Here is a 16,395-nt window from a genome sequence, read left to right as displayed (position 1 = left end):
CTGACCTCAGATGATCCCTCCGCCTTGGCCTCCCAAAGTACTGGGATTACAGGTGTGAGCCTCTGCACCCAGCCTTTGTTTGGTATTGAGCTTTCTTTTCCTACTCAAAAGGAGGAGCAGATGGACTCCTATAGGTGCTATGCTAGCCTCAAAAAAATTTAAGAGCCACATGAAGTAGGCCAACTCACTGTGCTGATAGGAAAGGTGAGGTGTACGGAGAGGGACCCAGTGTCATGTTGTGAGTTGGAGTTGAGCTGAAATTGACTTAGGATTTCAGGCCTTTATTGCTACACCAGCTGCTTTTCAACTGACCCTTTCCCCACACCCACCACTGCCTCTGCAGTCCCCAGGTCCTGCCCAAGACCCACCTGAGCATGTCATCCATGCTCTCAGTGATGGTAGAATCATAGATGGGATCTCCCAGTCTGCTGGCCAGGGCTAACGCAATCTTCAGGGTCTGAAAATACAGAGGGGATATGGAAGAGGCTGCCAGACCCCTCCCAGCACCCACACCCAGTGGATTTTTGTGTGTGAGAAAACTTGGAGGTGATTTAGTCCTGCCCTATGGCAGTACCCAATCTCCCCACTCCTAATATCCCTAAATCCAGGGAAAGGCAGAGGGGTCAGCCTTACCTCTGCCACCCAGTGAAGAGCCTGTTCTCGGGATACCAGGCTGGTGAGATTGAAGCCCTCCAGGATGTTGAGAGCACTGATGAGGGCAGGGCCCGTGTGCGGGGGTGGGGGACTAAGAACCAGGTGGCCTGAAAGGACAGGAAGTGACTGATGGCAGGGTAGGGGTCAGGCACCTTCACATCCCACATCCCATCTCCACATCCCACCATCACACACACTGAGACCACTGCGCTGAACCCCCTTGCCAGATGGGGAAACGGAAGCACTGAGAGGCAAAGAGACCCATTCAGGTTCACATGGCAAGTCAAGGGCAGGGCCAGGACTTGAACTCAGAACACTGGTCTTCAGTTTCCTCTGCCATTTGAGAAAACTAAGCCTCAAGAGGGCTGTGGCTTGCCCACAGTCACACTGCAGGCTATCAGCAGAGCAGAGCAGAAACAGGTGACCAGATGTCTATATTCCTGGCCTGTCATGTGTCTCCTTTCAGCTCTCCCATAGGTCAGGATACTATCCATGACTCCTGATGGTCTCATCCAGCCCCAAACCTCTTGGCAGCAGCAACCTTCTCTTCCTATTCTGTTACTAGATGTTTGGACATCAAAGGAATAGCTGATGCATAACACTAACATTAATTAATTCATTTAGTTCTCACGGTGGCTACCGTTATCACACATATTTGATAGGTCCAGAAACTGTGGTACAGAGAGACAAGGGGAATCCAGAGCACTTAAGGTACTAGCATTGTTGAGACAACCCAGGCTGGGAAGGGGAAATGGAAAATCCACATTCAGTGCGTGCTCTGATCAGGGCAACTTCCTACATCATCTCATCAAATCCTCATGGGCATCCTAAGATGTAGGCACTAATATTATTTCCATTTTAAGGAAGGAACCAAGGCTCAGAGTGGGAAGCAGCTTGTTCAAGGCAAATGGCACAGTTGGTACTCAAACCCAGGTCTTCCTAGCTCCAATGCTATGCTTGTTCCTTTTTTCTTTTTATTTATGTGTGTGTGTGCGCGCGTGCGTGTGTGTGCGTGTGTGTGCGTGTGTGTGTGAGATAATGGTCTCACTCTGTCACCCAAGCTATAGTGCAGTGGCACAATCATGTTTACTGTAGCCTTGACCTCCCAGGCTTAGGCAGTCCTCCCATCTCAACCTCCTGAGTAGCTAGGACTACAGGCACACCATGATGCCAGGGTAATTTTTAAATTTTTTATAGAGACCATGTCTCACTATGTTGCCCAGGCTGGTCATGATCTCCTGGGCTTAAGTGATCCTCCTGCCTCAGCAACACAATGTGCTGGAGTTACCGGCCTGAGCCACTGCACCCAGCTGATATGCTCTTTCCATTGCTTCATATTCCACTGCCTCTGGCAGAGGAATCAGGTTGGAGATTGAGGCCTGGAAAGTTGAACTCAGAGAAAACCTTGCCTGGGGCTTGATGTGATCTGGCTCTCCTATAAGGGAAAGAACCCGAGAATCTTCTGAGAAATCCAGCACCTGCCACCTTGGGTTCAGCAAACATGGACCCCACCCATATCATAAGCTTCATTTTCTGGATTCCCTGTTGGTTTTCTTGAGTTTGGCTAGTTAAGTTCTATTCTCTCCTCCGGCCTCAATTTCCTTTTGGCACAATGAGGAGCTGGGTCTATGACTGTCTTGAAGGTTTGTTCTACGGTGAAGCTTGGATGGACTTTGACAGTGCTGCTGGGGAGAGGCTGGAGGCAACACAGAACCCAAATCAAGAAAACCTATGGCCAGAACCCCAACTTCCAGGTCGGACCTTTTGACCAGGTCCACCCCCCAATATCCTAAATACTTGGGGTAACTGACCCCACAGCTACTTTTCAGAAGGTGGGCTGGCTCTGGCTTGCTTCACAGTTGGCTGCCCAGGCAGTTCACTGCCTTAGTTTCTCTCCTGTGAAATGGAGAGGAGTCTCTAGGCCAAAACGATGTGGCCATGGACTGGGAGGCTTCTCCTGAGTGGGGACCCTGGGAGCTGGGGGAGAGGTCACCTCTGTACACGCCACACACAGGCTTCTCCACAAGGGCGCTGTAATTGCTGAAGTCCTCTTCGGTTATGACACCCCCTGCATGCTGAGCCTGGAGGGGAGAGAATGAGAGAATGACCTCCCACAACTGTGACATGTGGTTTTGGCCTATAATACATGTTTGGATCACAGACAGGTCAGCTGTTTATAACTTCTGTGCCTTCTGCAACTCCCATCATGGCCTTTAGAGACCCCATTATCCTTAGATACCTGAGGAAAAAGGAAGGGGGAAAAGCACTAACATTGAGCACCTATGATGTGTCAGGCATTATACTGGGTACATTCCATGAACGACCTCTTTAGCTTGCCATTCAAGACCTTTTGTGATCTGGCCCTGGCCTACACCTCCCACCTCATGTCCTGCTGTTCCCCAGTGAGTTCTATGCAACTGCAGAGTGACCTGAAGTTCCTGAACTCATGCCTTTGTGTCTTTGTACCTGCTGCTCTCTCTGCCTGTGGAAAAGGAAGATTTTCCACTTATGGCACACTTGCCTAAGAGATATCAAAACTGAATGCTGCATCTCACCATAACCAACTAAAGCCACTAGAAAACCATGACTTCGAGTGATCCTGGAAGGACTGACCCTTATTGGACATAACCAAGCAGTCATTATTGACCAATGAACCAATCTGGTACAAACCAATGGGCTCATTCCATCCTATCCAGTGTGCTGACTGTCAACCCTAAATTAGCATAACCACTCTGAATCCTTTCTTTTTTTGTGCTTAGTAGTACTTGAAACCCTTGAGTTATCTATCTTCAGTGAATTACACATTGAATTTTTTTTTTTTTTTTTTTTTTTTTTTTTTTTTTTTTTCTGTTGCCCAGGCTGGAATGCAGTGGCATGATCATGGCTCACTGTAGCCTCAACCTTCCTAGGCTCAGATGATCCTCCTGCCTCAGACTCCTGAGTAGCTGGGACTATAGGCACATGCCACTATAGCCAAACTATAGCCAAACCTGGCTAATGTTTGTATGTTTTGTAGAGATGAGGTCTCACTATGTTGCCCAGGCTGGTCTCAAACTCCTGAGCTCAAGTGATCCACCCATCTTGGCCTCCCAAAGTGCTGGGATTACAGGCATGAGCTACCATGCCTGGCCCATTTGAATTCTTGAGTTCCTTTTTCTGGCAAGTTAATAAATTCAACTGTGGGTTTCTTTTTGTCAAAGATCTGATGGTCTTTGTTACAATCTCCTGCATTCCCTTTGCCACCTCCAGGAAAGGGCACACAACCCAGGCCTGGCCAATTGGGGCATTCCCTTCTGTGCCACAGTGATTGATTTGGGAATAGTCATGAGACCTATGATGAGCCAATAAGACACAGTTTGGAGGCTTTTGCTGGAACTACTGGGAAGGAGAAATGCTCTTTCTCTGGGATAGCTTGCTGGAAGGATGGTCTGATATGGGCTGATGGGGAGCAGGTGGAAAGGATCTGAGAGTGAATCCAAACAAATGAAAATAGAGTTGAGACAGAGAGAAAGAGGGAGAGCAAATCCTAACACAGTGGACTGATAATCTGGACACAGAAGAATCTAAGTCAGTAATCTCCTGGACTTTCCAGTTAAGTCTGTTTGAGTCTATCACCACATCCAGTGCCCAGCACAGGGCCTGGCACAGAGCAGGCACTCTGTGAATGTTGAATGAATAACAGACCTATTTAATTCCCACAACTGTATGGCAGAGACAGATCTAATCATCCCCATGGCTCAGATGCGAGAACCACTGAGTTAGTCTATGCATCCTTATCATGAACATAATTTTCCATTAGGAGTTTTGCACTATTAATGACAGTTCTCACACCTGTTACTGCCTGAGACTGGGACTCTTTGGGATTGGATGGTAACTTTCTGTGTCAATCTCCCTAGTCTTGACAGTCAACAATGAAAGAGGTGCTTCCCTCAGTCCCTAGAAAACCCAAGAGCAGGGAAGGATTGTGAGCTTAGGGAAGCTGAGGCCGATACTGGGTCTCTACCAGGCCTGGGAGGGACATGACAAGCCCCTGCACAGGTTGGCATCACCCCTGAGAAGCCCAAAGGTAACTCCGAATCAAGACAGAATACTTCTGGCTAGGCAAGGGGGCTCACACCTGTAATCCCAGCACTTTGGGAGGCCAAGACAGGTGGATCACTTGAGGTCAGGAGTTCGAGACCAGCCTGGCCAACATGGTGAAACCTCATCTCTACTAAAAATACAAAATTAGCTGGGCGTGGTGGTGCACACCTGTAATCCCAGTTACTCAGGAGGCTGAGGCAGAAGAATCACTTGAACCTGGGAGGCGGAGGTTGCAGTGAGCCAAGATCGCACCACTGCACTCCAGCTTGGGTGATAGAGCGGGACTCCGTCTCAGAAAAAAAAAAAAAAAAAAAACACTTCTATCATCCCAGGAGGTTTTTCGTGTCATATCCCAGTCAACTCCTCCCAGCCCCACCAACCACTGATCTGATTTCTGTCACTAGAGGTTAGTTTTGACTATTCTAAAATTTCAAATGAACATCATCCACAGTAAATAATATAGAAAGAAAGGGAGGGAGGGAAGGAAGGAAGGAAAAAATGCAGACAAGGATGTCCTGCAATAGGGACCTTGGGGCATGCCCCCACCCGCACAATACGAGCACTCACCTCCGCCACCATCTCCAGTGTGAGGTTGCTGCCCGCATAGAAGGCGGCCGGGCCGGAGGTGCCAAGTACATCCAGCACCTCAGCCAGGTCGGGCCGATGCAGCAGTGAGCCAGGTAGTGGCGGGCGGCCCGACGGCAGGAATGTCTCCCGGAAGCGCTCGGACATGTTGGGTGGCAGCTGTTCAGCCAGGGCACGGGCTAGAGGCAGGGACGGGAGGCTGGGCAGGGCGGGGCGCCAGGACTGGACCGGATGAGACGCGCAATAGGTGGGGTAGATGGGAGCTGAGTGGCCCACCCTAAGTGCCCCGACCCCCCAGGAGGCTGTTAAGTGTGAGGCAGGGATGTCTCAGGGCCCTTCCCAGACCCCCTCGTTTGAGGTCGCCTCCAGGTGAGGGTGGGATAAGGTGGGGAGGGGGTCTGAGGAGCAAACTGGAAGAGAGGGCCTCTCTGGCTTGGGCCCCAAATCTCAAAGATTCTACCCCTCTCCGTCAACTTCATGTCTCTCCTAAATCCCCAGGCCCCACTGACCTAGATCATGAGTCACGTTGAATCCATCTTGGGCCACAGCTGCTGCGAAGGCCAGGACTTGGGACCATGGCAGCCTGGGGGGGCCGGAGAGCAGGGGGTGGAGGAGGTCCTGGGGGAAGGAGGAGGGGTCCTGGGGGGAGGGGGGTTCCTGGGAAGGAGAGTCCTGGCAAGGGAAGGGGATATTAGGAAGGGGAGTTTGGAAAGGAAGAATCCAGGGAAGTAGGAGAAGGCCACCCAAGGAGAGATGCAAATGGGGGTCCCTGGTCCCCAGGGGGAGGGTTGTTACCTGCCATACAGCTGGTGAGCTTCATGTAGCCCCTTCACCATTCCAGGAACCCCCACCAAGAGCCCAGGCTGGGCAAGGCGGGCAGGCGAGGGAGAGAGGAGACCAGGTCACTGGAAGGGGGGTGCTGGGCTGAACTCCGCAGAGCCCCAAGCCAGGGATGGCTGGCACAGGGGAGAGACACAGGCCAAGTATCCCAGGGGAGGGACAAGCTTTCCCAAGCAGGCACCCCTCCCATCTCCCTGACTTCCTATCGGCAAATGCAGAAAGGCCTCTTTTAGCTGCCATAGTTGAGGGATTTATAAATTAAGCAAAACCTTTCAAGACCCAGGACATAATCAGTTTAGACAGCCACCTGTCTACATTGGATTTCACCAACTCCTGCCCTTTTTTTTTTTTTTTTTTTCCTGTTACCCAGGCTGGAGTTCAGTGGCATGGAGTATAGTGGCAGGCTCACCGTGGCCTCCAACTCCTGGGCTCAAGTCAAGCGATCCTTGGCGCATGCTACCATGTCTGGCTAATTTCAAAACATTTTTTGTAGAGACAAAGTCTCACTATGTTGCTCAGGCTGGTCTCAAACTCCTGGCCTCAAGCAATCCTCCTGCCTTGGCTTCCCAGAGTGTTGGGATTACAGGTGTGAGCCACTGTGCCCAGGCAACCCTGCCTTTTAAAATGGTGGACAAGGGACCTTCATTTAACCTATTCAGTTTCACACCACCCTTACTCTGAGATCTGAAGGCTCAGGGGTGTGTTTGGCTTTTGCCACTGCACTAAGTACCCATTTTTCCAAGTTATTTGATTTCTTCTTTTTCTCTCAGCAGACAGTTGGTTTGCCTCTAGCAGTTCCCCTCTAATCTTTCAATATGTCAGGGGCTGGGAAAGTTACAGTCAACTGGCTCAGAGTGAGATGTGTGAGTTTTATTGCATCAACTTTGTGACATTTCGGGGTACTCAGTAGCCTTTTTTCTTCCTATGTGCCAGATAGGTAAGACTGCCAGAGAAGTATGGTATTGCAGTATTACCTGTAATGAACCAGCCAAATTTTCTAGTTCATTGTTTTATTTTGGGGGCTGCCTGTCTCTCTCATAGCCTAAGAGAATCCTGCTCAACTCTTTCTTTCCACTCCCCTAGTAAATACTTAGCAAATTAATGCTTGGGTTAGCAGAAGGGCAATGAAGAGAGATTCCCCTGAACTCTCTCTTCTCACCAGGGTCCCCACCTTGGTCTCCCAGGATCTTTGCAGGGTCTCTTCCCTGAGGGCCCCTGGTGCGGACTCCCGGAAATCAATTACGTGGCTCTCATTTCGTCGGATGTCATGTACCAGCATCACGCCCCCACTGGGAGAGACACAGAAGGGGAAGCGTGATGATAACATGCTACCTCTCTGTACAATTAACATGCCACTCCTCCACCACCAGTGGTGACAGCTGTAGGCTCAGTTTGTCATTTGGGGTCAGGTGTCTGAGCCCCCTCCCAGCATAATTCATAGACTCAGCTACCCTAAGAGGATGGGAGTGAAACCAAGAGGGTTGGAGACCCAGGGTCCATGGACCTCTTCTACCCTGTCACTGGAGACTTTAATCCCTGATTAGGAAAAGCCCAGAGACAGGGAGAACAGGATGTTCTGCCCCATGCCCCTACCCTGACAAGAACTGGACCCCTGCCAGCTTCCTGCACCTGTCTACTTGGTGTGTCCCTTGCCCCTCCTCCAGGACTGGATTATGTAAGGATAGAACATGCAAAACCAAAAGAGGAATTTCTTTGGTAAAGCTTGGAGACCTGATCTTACAGGAGCCAAGACAGAAACTCTGTCAGCTTGTTCCTTTTCTGTGGCTTATTTACATCTAAGACGGGGGCTGCAAACTTAAATGCCCACAGCCAAATGACAAAATAAGGCAAGCAGGACAGAGAAACAAGAGGAAGTGGTAGAAACTATGGCAAACCAGACAGCGCATGCCCCATTATGGGAAGCAGCTTCTATTCCACTCCAGATAACTTCAGCCATGTGAGAATGTGGGCCCAACTTGTTATCGAATTTCCTGATTGTTCAAGAGATGTTGGAAATCTGGATTTTTATGAAAATTCTTAACTTTTTAACAAGAGCAAACAAAATTTTAAGACAGTTCAGTGTCTAAACCAAACCAGTCTGTGTGCTGGGTGTTGTCCATGGGTGGCCAGTTTGCAACTTCTGTTTTAAGAGTTCTTAGAGTGGGGCATATTTTTGGAGGACAGCGGGTCCAAGGCTTTTCATCAGACCCATAGGGATGTATGATCCTAAGAGTTTAAATATCTCTGCCTTAAGTGATGACAGTATACCTCCACCTGTGCACCTTAATTTATGGTTTACAAATTTCTTTTTCCAGTTTAAAAAAAAAAAAGCTTCTCAAAACACTTTCAGGTTTTCCATAAGGTAGCTTTGCTCTTCTGACTCCATCCAGGGAGAAGGGGGTGAAATTTGGTGTAGAAAGAGAAAATGCAAGGAATTGGGGCCCAACTGCCCCTCTCCCTAAGTTAGGAGTGCTTCACATGAGGCCTGCAGAGCAGGAGGCAAGCAACAGGCCTGGGGGACCCCGACCTCCACTGCTCCTTACCCGCCCAGGCCAGAACTGTGGGGAGCCACGATCCCCAAACACAAGGCTGCTGCCACCGCTGCATCCACAGAAGATCCCTGTTTACTGAGCACCTCGATGCCCAGTGAAGTGCATCGGGCAGCATCGGTCACCACGGCACCCTGCTGGAAGATCTGGGAGGGGAGAGAGGACTTGGTAGGGGCAGGAGGAGCTGTCCGCCTCCCTAGGGCACCTCCACTAGCCCCAGAACTCTAGGGGGGGATGAAGGTCGATGCCCTACCCTCTTGTTGCCTTGACTCTGCCCTCATTACCCCAAGTGCCTTCTAATAGATCGAGCCCCTTCCTTGTTCTGTCCCCTTGTTCTGTCCCTCTCACGCCCTGGAGTTCCTCCCTTTGGGACCTTCCTCTCCCCCAAGTCACCACCCTCTGTCCCCTTCCACCACTCAGCCATTCCCCAGTTTCCACGGTTCCTGGAACATTACTCCACTCCCTCCTCCCCAGTTCCCTCCCGCTCCCCATTTGTCCCCCTCACCTGGGGGTCCCCAAAGTAGATCTGCATGACCAGCGCCACGGTGACACCTGTGGCGAAGGTGAGACAGGCCGTGACGATGACCGTGAGCCCGTCCTGGCGGCAGGAGCACTCGGCTGCTGCCGCAGAGAACGGGTCTTTGCGCGTCTCCCGTAGCGGCGACCCGTCTTGGCTGCCCATCTCCGAGGACGACGATGGCAGCCGCTGCAGCCGTGCTGACTTCAGGAAGGAGTCCGGGTCTGCGGGCAGGCAGCCGGGTCGGTCTGGGCACCTCCTACCTGGCCCTGCCCACCCTCCAGGCGGAACCATTCAGCGCTTTCTCTGCCCTGCCCCTGTCACACAATCCCCCCAATGGCTAGCACTACTCACCTTTCCTCATCTTCGCATGCACCCCAGGACAGGCGGGGGCAAAAGTGCCCGGCTGGGAAGAGACAGGGACCTTCCCAGCTGGGCAGCAGGGAGGCTGGATTCCCGCCCCTCCCTGATACCTAGGCCAAATTTCCTGGCACCCAGGGCCCAGGGCTGAGAACACTTCCTGGGGGGTGGGGTGGGGGTTCCAGCCCTCCCTGGAAATCGGATCCTGCCCCAGTTGGGGCTCAGCTTCTGTGCAAGGAGGCAGCTACATAAACAGAGTAGAGGGACCCTCCCTTCCAACCTTACTTCAGTTATCCGTTCACTCATTCCTTAAATATGGAGAGCACTATGTTAGGTGCCAGGGAAAGGGAACAGATAGTCCTGCTCTCATGTGGTTCATAGAGCACTGGAAGAAAAAGCCAATAAGCAAAGGAGTCTATAATTACAAGTTGTGGCAGGTGCTATGAAGAAAAAGGAGGAAATGACAGAATAATGGTGGGTGGTAGGGGAGGGAGGATTCCTTAGCTGCAGAAATCATGGAAGGCCCCTCAGGAAGTGACTTTTAAGCTGAAAACTGAGGGATGAGAAGGAGCCAGCTATAATGTAGAGCAAGGAATGTGGAATGTTCTGGAAAGAGGGAAGAGCAGATGCAAAGGCCCTAAGGTGGGAATGAGCTTGGTACATTAGAAAAAAAATAACCAAGGCCTGGGCGGCTCTGGTGTAGCAGGCATGGGGAAAGAGTAGTAAGGGTGGAAGCTAGGCCAGATACATGCTGAGTGCAGTGATTCACTCCTGTAATCCCAGCACTTTGGGAGGCCGAGGCAAGTGGATCACTTGAGGTCAGGAGTTTGAGACCAGCCTAGCCAACACGGTGAAACCCCGGCTCTACTAAAAATACAAAAATTAGCTGGGCGTGGTGATGTGTGCCTGTAATTCCAGCTACTTGGGAGGCTGAGACACAACAGTCACTTGAACCCACGAGGTGGAGGTTGCAGTGAGCTGAGATCGCGCCACTCCACTCCAACCTGGGTGACAGAGTGAGACTGTCTCAAAAGAAAAGAAAAAAAAAAAAGGAAGAAGATATGTGAGGCTCTACCAGCCTGGGGAAAAGCTTGGGTTTTACCCTAAGGATTATGGGAGGTCACTACTACAGAGGCTATTTTTGTTTGTTTTTGAGAAGGAGTTTTGCTCTTGTTACCCAGGCCGGAGTGCAATGGCACAATCCTGGCTCACTGCAACCTCCACTTCCTGGGTTCAAGCAACTCTCTTGCCTCAGCCTCTCAAATAGCTATGATTACAGGCACATGCCACCACGCCTGAGTAATTTTGTATTTTTAGTAGAAACAGGGTTTCAGCATGTTGGTCAGGCTGGTCTCGAACTCCTGACCCCAGGTGATCTACCCGCCTCAGTCTCCCAAAGTGCTAGGATTACAGGTGTGAGCCACCGCACCCAGCCCACTACTACAGAGTTTTAAGCAAGAATGTAAAACCATCTGTTCTGCATTTTGTTGTTGTTGTTTGAGACAGGGTTTGGCTCTGTTGCCCCAGCTGGAGTGCAGTGGCACCATCTCAGCTCACTGCAACCTCTGCCTCCCAGGCTCAAGCCATCCTCCCACCTCAGCTCAGACTCCTGAGCAGCTGAGACTACAGGCGTGCCCACCACACCCAGCTAATTTTTGTATTTTTTGTAGAGATGGGATTTCGTCATGTTGCCCAGGCTGGTCTCAAACTCCTGACCTCAAGTGATCCACTCACCTCGGCCTCCCAAAGTGCTGGGATTACAGGCAAGAGCCACCGTGCCCAGCCTGTTTTGTGTTTTAAAAAGATCCCTCTGGCTACTGTTTGGAGACAGGCTGGAGAACGATAGGAGTGGAGGTAGGAGAGAACTGAAAGCCCACTACTTGCTGGTGGCTATGGACAAGTCACTCAAGTCATGCACCTCACCTTCCTCATTCTAGTAATGGAGCTAATCCCTAACTGGTGGGATAGGGGTACAAGGATTCTATGAGGTGATGTGCACCCAGTGCACTATAGGTACTCACTCCAACTTATTTCTATTCCTTTTCCATCGTAGCCAGGGCTGAGACCCTCTTCTATCCCATAGCTCCCTTCTCTGAGTGTTATTAGATGTGAACCTAGGTCCCTAAATGGCCTAAAGGTCCTAGGTGTTTGTGAACAGTAAAGAAATAGTCTGGTACCTTGACTATTATGCTGTATTCACAATATGTTTTTTAAAGTTTATTCATTCAATATTTTTTTAGTACCTGCTACTGTGCACTAGGAGTATAACCCTTTTAAAAGTCTGTGTGATAATATTAAAAACTGACCATTTTATTGTTCTGTTTAAAATACATGGTTCACTGATGCCAACATAATAAACATCCAAGTTCCTTGTGGTGTTTAAAGGCCTACATGATCCACAATCCCATCTTTTGTGTAAATAAGAAACCAAATATATAGATAAAATGATGATATATGCAACAAATGTTTATGATTACAGAAGTTACTCTTGGGGAAGGATACTGAAGATGGGAATGAAATGGGGTGGGAGTTTTTTTGCTTTGAAATTTTTACCACTTACATGTATTTCCTTTTTAGAAATCAATACATAAACCAGGAGTGCTCGTGCATGCCTGTAAGCCTAGCTATTCAGAAGGCTGAGGCAGGAGGATCACTTAGAGCCCAGAAGTTCAAAGCTGCAGTATGATTGCAATATGAATAGCCAGTGCACTCCAGGCTGGGCAACACAGAAAGACCCTGTCTCTAAAAAAAATTAACATCTATATTTTGAAATGAAAAGGAAAAATTACAGGGAGATAGGAATGGGAAAGGGGACTTTTTTATTTTTCCTCACTATTGCTTTTTTTTTTTTTTTTTTACCATGAACATGTAACTTTTGTTTTTGTCTGTTTTTGAGACAGAGTCTCTCTGTCGCCCAGGCTGGAGTGCAGTGGCACAATCTCAGCTCACTGCAACCTCCACCTCCCAGGTCCTGCCTCAGTCTCCTGAGTAGCTGGGGTTACAGGCGCACGCCACCATGCCTAGTTAATTTTTTATATTTTTAGTAGAGGCAAGGTCTCACCATGTTGGCCAGTCTGGTCTTGAACTCCTGACCTCAGGTGATCTGCCTGTCTCGGCCTCCCAAAGTGGTAGTATTACAGGCATAAGCAACCGCACCCTGCTGTTTTTAAACTTTACCTTCAAAAAAAGATTATCTTCTGAGAATCTCCCTCACTTGATAGTGCTTGCCTCTAACCCTCAACACCAGCACCAAAGAGTCTGTAAATAAATAAAACTGGAATTCATCCAAACAAACAGATGTTAAACACCCACTGTGGGCATGGAACTCTCCTTGGCCCCTAGAAACGTCTTTTGTTGTTGTTGTTGTTGTTAATAGAGACAAGGTCTTGCTATGTTTCCCAGGCTGTTCTTCAAGTCCTGGGCTCAAACAATCTTCCCGCCTCAGCCTCCCAAAGTGTTGGGATTACAGGCGTGAGCCACTGCACCCAGCATTAGAAGCTTCAAAAGAAGTGCGGGAAAGGGTTTTGAACTTGTATTTATTGATGCTGACTACATATTAAGCATTTTACATATATTCCCTCATTGAAGTGTTCCCAAGACTTTATGAAATAGGTCCCACTCTCCCCACTTTACAGATGATAAAACTAAGACCAAGAAAGGTGATATTGCCCATCTCAGGTCATAAAATGAGTAAGTGGGCCAGGTTTGGTGGCTCATGTCTATAATCTCAGCACATTGGGAGGCCGAGGTGGCAGGATTGTTTGAGCCCAGGTGTTCAAGACCAGCCTGGGCAACATAGTGAGACTCCCGTCTCTACAAAAAAATTTTTTTTAATTAGCCAGGCATGGTGGTGTGCACCTGTTGTCCCAGCTACTTGGAAGGCTGAGGTAAGAGCATCACTTGAGCCTGGGAGTTTGAGGCTGCAGTGAGCCATGATCACACCACTGCCCTCCAGCCTGGGTGACAGGGTGAAACCCTGTCTCAAAAAATTTAAAGTAAAATATAAAATAAAATAAAATAAAATGAATAAGTGGCAGAACCAAGAGTCTGTGTAACTAGAAAGCCTCCTTCCCATTGCTCCACATGGCATCAAGAGCCATTTCTACCCTTAGAAACCAACCTTACAAGCTAATTTTTGTTGCTATTTCTTGGTACTTATTGTTCTGTTTATAAGACATAGTTTTCCTACCAGGCTGGAATGCAGTGGTGCAATTTCGGCTCACTGCAACCTCCGCCTTTGGCTTCAAGCAATTCTCATGCCTCAGCCTCCCAAGAAGCTGGGATTATAGGCATGCGCTACCATCCCAGCTAATTTTTGTATTTTTAGTAGAGACGGGGTTGCACTATGTTGGCCAGGCTGGTCTCAAACTCCTGGCCTCAAGCAATCCGCCCTTCTTGGCCTCCCAAAGTGCTGGCATTACAGACGTGAGCCACCGTGCCTGGCCCTAGGTACGGTTTAATTTGTTTTCTCCAGTCAGATATAAGAATCCGGGAGATAAAGGTGACACGCCCCTATCATAGCTATTCAAGACTCTCTACTCCACCAGTCCATCATAAAGTTATTCATTTATACAATAAAAATATTTACTGAGTACCTACCATGTGCACTGTGGAACAGCTAGGGCAATAATAGTGTTGATTTTACTGATTGGGAAGAGCAACAGCAGGATACTGGGAAAAGATTAATTTGCAGCCAGATTAAGATGGGAGAAAAGATGAGAAGTTCAATTTTGGTTATTATAAATTTGTGGGAGACCAGAAGAAGATGTCTGGAGGCAGCTGGCCTAGTAGATATCTAATTTTTACCTTCAGGGCTCATCCCTGGTATCTGCTTAGATACCACTTCTTATTCAATTTTCTTTTAAGGAACATTCTTTCTCCTCAGCCCACTCCCTCATCCCTGACCAAAGTATATAACTCAGACTTGACCAATCAGAACAGGTACCTCTGTGCAGTAACAGGCATGTGAACAAAATTCAGGCCAATAAGACCCAAACTTTCTTCTTTTGCTGGAACTATTGGGAAAGAGAAAGGCTCTCTTTCTATTACACTTAAGTTGCTAAGTTAATAGGATGTAAGCCTGTAGCTGCTGGGGGCATCTTGCCCCCAATAAAATGGGAGGCCTTCTGACAATGAAGCCCACCGAAAGAAGGCAGAGAAAAAGGTGGAGAAAAGTCCATTCCTTTTTAGGTACCTTAATCCAGCTATGCCTGAAACCCATATCCCTGGACTTTTCAGTCGTGCTACTCAGTAAAATTCTCTTTTTTGATGTAGCTCAGTTAAGCTGGGTTTATGACAAAATAATCATGAACAGAATTGATTATATAAATCCAGAGTCTAGGAGAATGATCTTGGCTAGAAGTTAGGGTCATCCCTGGCTTGTCGTTTACTCCCTTAAGGGGAGAATCACTAAAAAAATAAAATAAAAATAAATATATATAATATAAATTTTATATGTATACATAATTTTGAGACAGTGTCTCACTCTGTTGCCCAGGCTAGAGTGCAGTGGTATAATCTCAGCTCACTGTAGCCTCAACCTTCAGGGCTCAAGCCATCTGCCCACCTCAGCCTCCCGAGTAGCTGGGACTACAGGCATGCACCACCACGCCTGGCTAATTTTTGTATTTTTTGTAGAGACAGGGTTTCACCATGTTGCCCAGGCTGGTTTTGAATTCCTGAGCTCAAGCAATCTGCCCACCTCAGCCTCTCAAAATGCTAGGATTACAGGTGTGTGCCACCATGCCCGGCAGAATCACCAAAGATACTTGAACCAGGGAGTGACATGACCAGAAGTGCAGGGCGATAGATGGACTGGGGTGGGGACAGGGGCAAGAGGTAGGAGGTAGGAGGTGCCTATGAATAATATTGATAAGAGAGGTTGGTGGTTTAGTCTACAGTGGTGATGACAGGGATGATGAGTAGGAATCTGAAAGATACTTAGGAGGGGTGCAGAGAGCACTTGATCACCATTTGGAAGTGAGAAGAAAAGGAGTCCAGCATGCCATTCGTTCTTGGCAGACTGGATGAATGGCAGTGTCATTAATGGAGAATGGCAGTGGAGGAAGAGCAGGTGCATGGGGAAGGGATATGATGAGTTCAGCATAGAACACGCTAGAGATGAGGCACTTGCAGGACATCTGGAGACACAGGCCTGGGAGAGAAAGGAACACACGAGCTTAGAGCTCAGAAGAAAGAAAGTATTTCCCAACCTTGGAATGATCACTGTCTAGCTCTCTTTCCCACAGAGCCTGATGTGGGATGCCTGGCACTTGGGTTTAGGGAATGGCAGGCCAGAGGCAAGCTGGGCACAACCAAGGTCCTGGCTAAGAGGATGGTGCTGTGCCACTAGATGGCATTACCAGGTTGAGAACACAGGAGGCCATGTCAGCCTGCAGTCTGGTCCAGGTGAACCAAGGGAGTCTTGGGGCTTGGAAGTAGGATTAGGAGACATGGCATTCGTATGATTACACTGATATGATGGCAACACACAAACCTGGCGCATAAATTTGGCATAAGTTATAAGCTCCCAGAAGCTCAGATGACTAGGATCTTTGCTAGATTTCCGTACAGGTGAGGACAGAGCCTGTACTGAACTTCCCAAAATACTCCCTGAGGTTTTGGAACTTGCTCTCTCCTACCATTATTTCATCCTGAGATCTTCTCTCTCATGCATTTATTCATTCAACAATTATTAATTGAGCACCCAATAAATATATAGAGATGAGGTTTTGGGTTTTTTTTAATTTGTTTTTTTTTTTTTTTGGAGACAGAGTCTCACTCTGTTGCCCAGGCTGGAGTGCAATG

General features: G+C 48.6%; 1 protein-coding gene across 1 annotated transcript in view; it reads right to left on the bottom strand.

The window, feature by feature from the left end:
- Positions 1 to 16,395, bottom strand: part of GGT7 (gamma-glutamyltransferase 7) — a 28,428-nt gene that overhangs the window by 9,424 nt on the left and 2,609 nt on the right. Inside the window, exons 2-10 of the mRNA XM_011972420.1 lie at positions 9,217 to 9,452; positions 8,706 to 8,857; positions 7,334 to 7,451; positions 6,118 to 6,185; positions 5,832 to 5,905; positions 5,305 to 5,501; positions 2,648 to 2,735; positions 634 to 761; positions 369 to 457 (exon numbers count right to left, since the gene is read on the bottom strand). Of these exons, the coding sequence (XP_011827810.1) occupies positions 369 to 457; positions 634 to 761; positions 2,648 to 2,735; positions 5,305 to 5,501; positions 5,832 to 5,905; positions 6,118 to 6,185; positions 7,334 to 7,451; positions 8,706 to 8,857; positions 9,217 to 9,452 (1,150 nt within the window). The remainder of the gene's footprint in view (positions 1 to 368; positions 458 to 633; positions 762 to 2,647; positions 2,736 to 5,304; positions 5,502 to 5,831; positions 5,906 to 6,117; positions 6,186 to 7,333; positions 7,452 to 8,705; positions 8,858 to 9,216; positions 9,453 to 16,395) is intronic.

The sequence above is a fragment of the Mandrillus leucophaeus genome, unplaced genomic scaffold, assembly GCF_000951045.1.
Source record: "Mandrillus leucophaeus isolate KB7577 unplaced genomic scaffold, Mleu.le_1.0 Scaffold129, whole genome shotgun sequence".
NCBI classification, from domain to species: domain Eukaryota; kingdom Metazoa; phylum Chordata; class Mammalia; order Primates; family Cercopithecidae; genus Mandrillus; species Mandrillus leucophaeus.
Note: the sequence above shows the minus strand (reverse complement) of the source record. Positions and strands in the feature narration are given on the sequence as shown.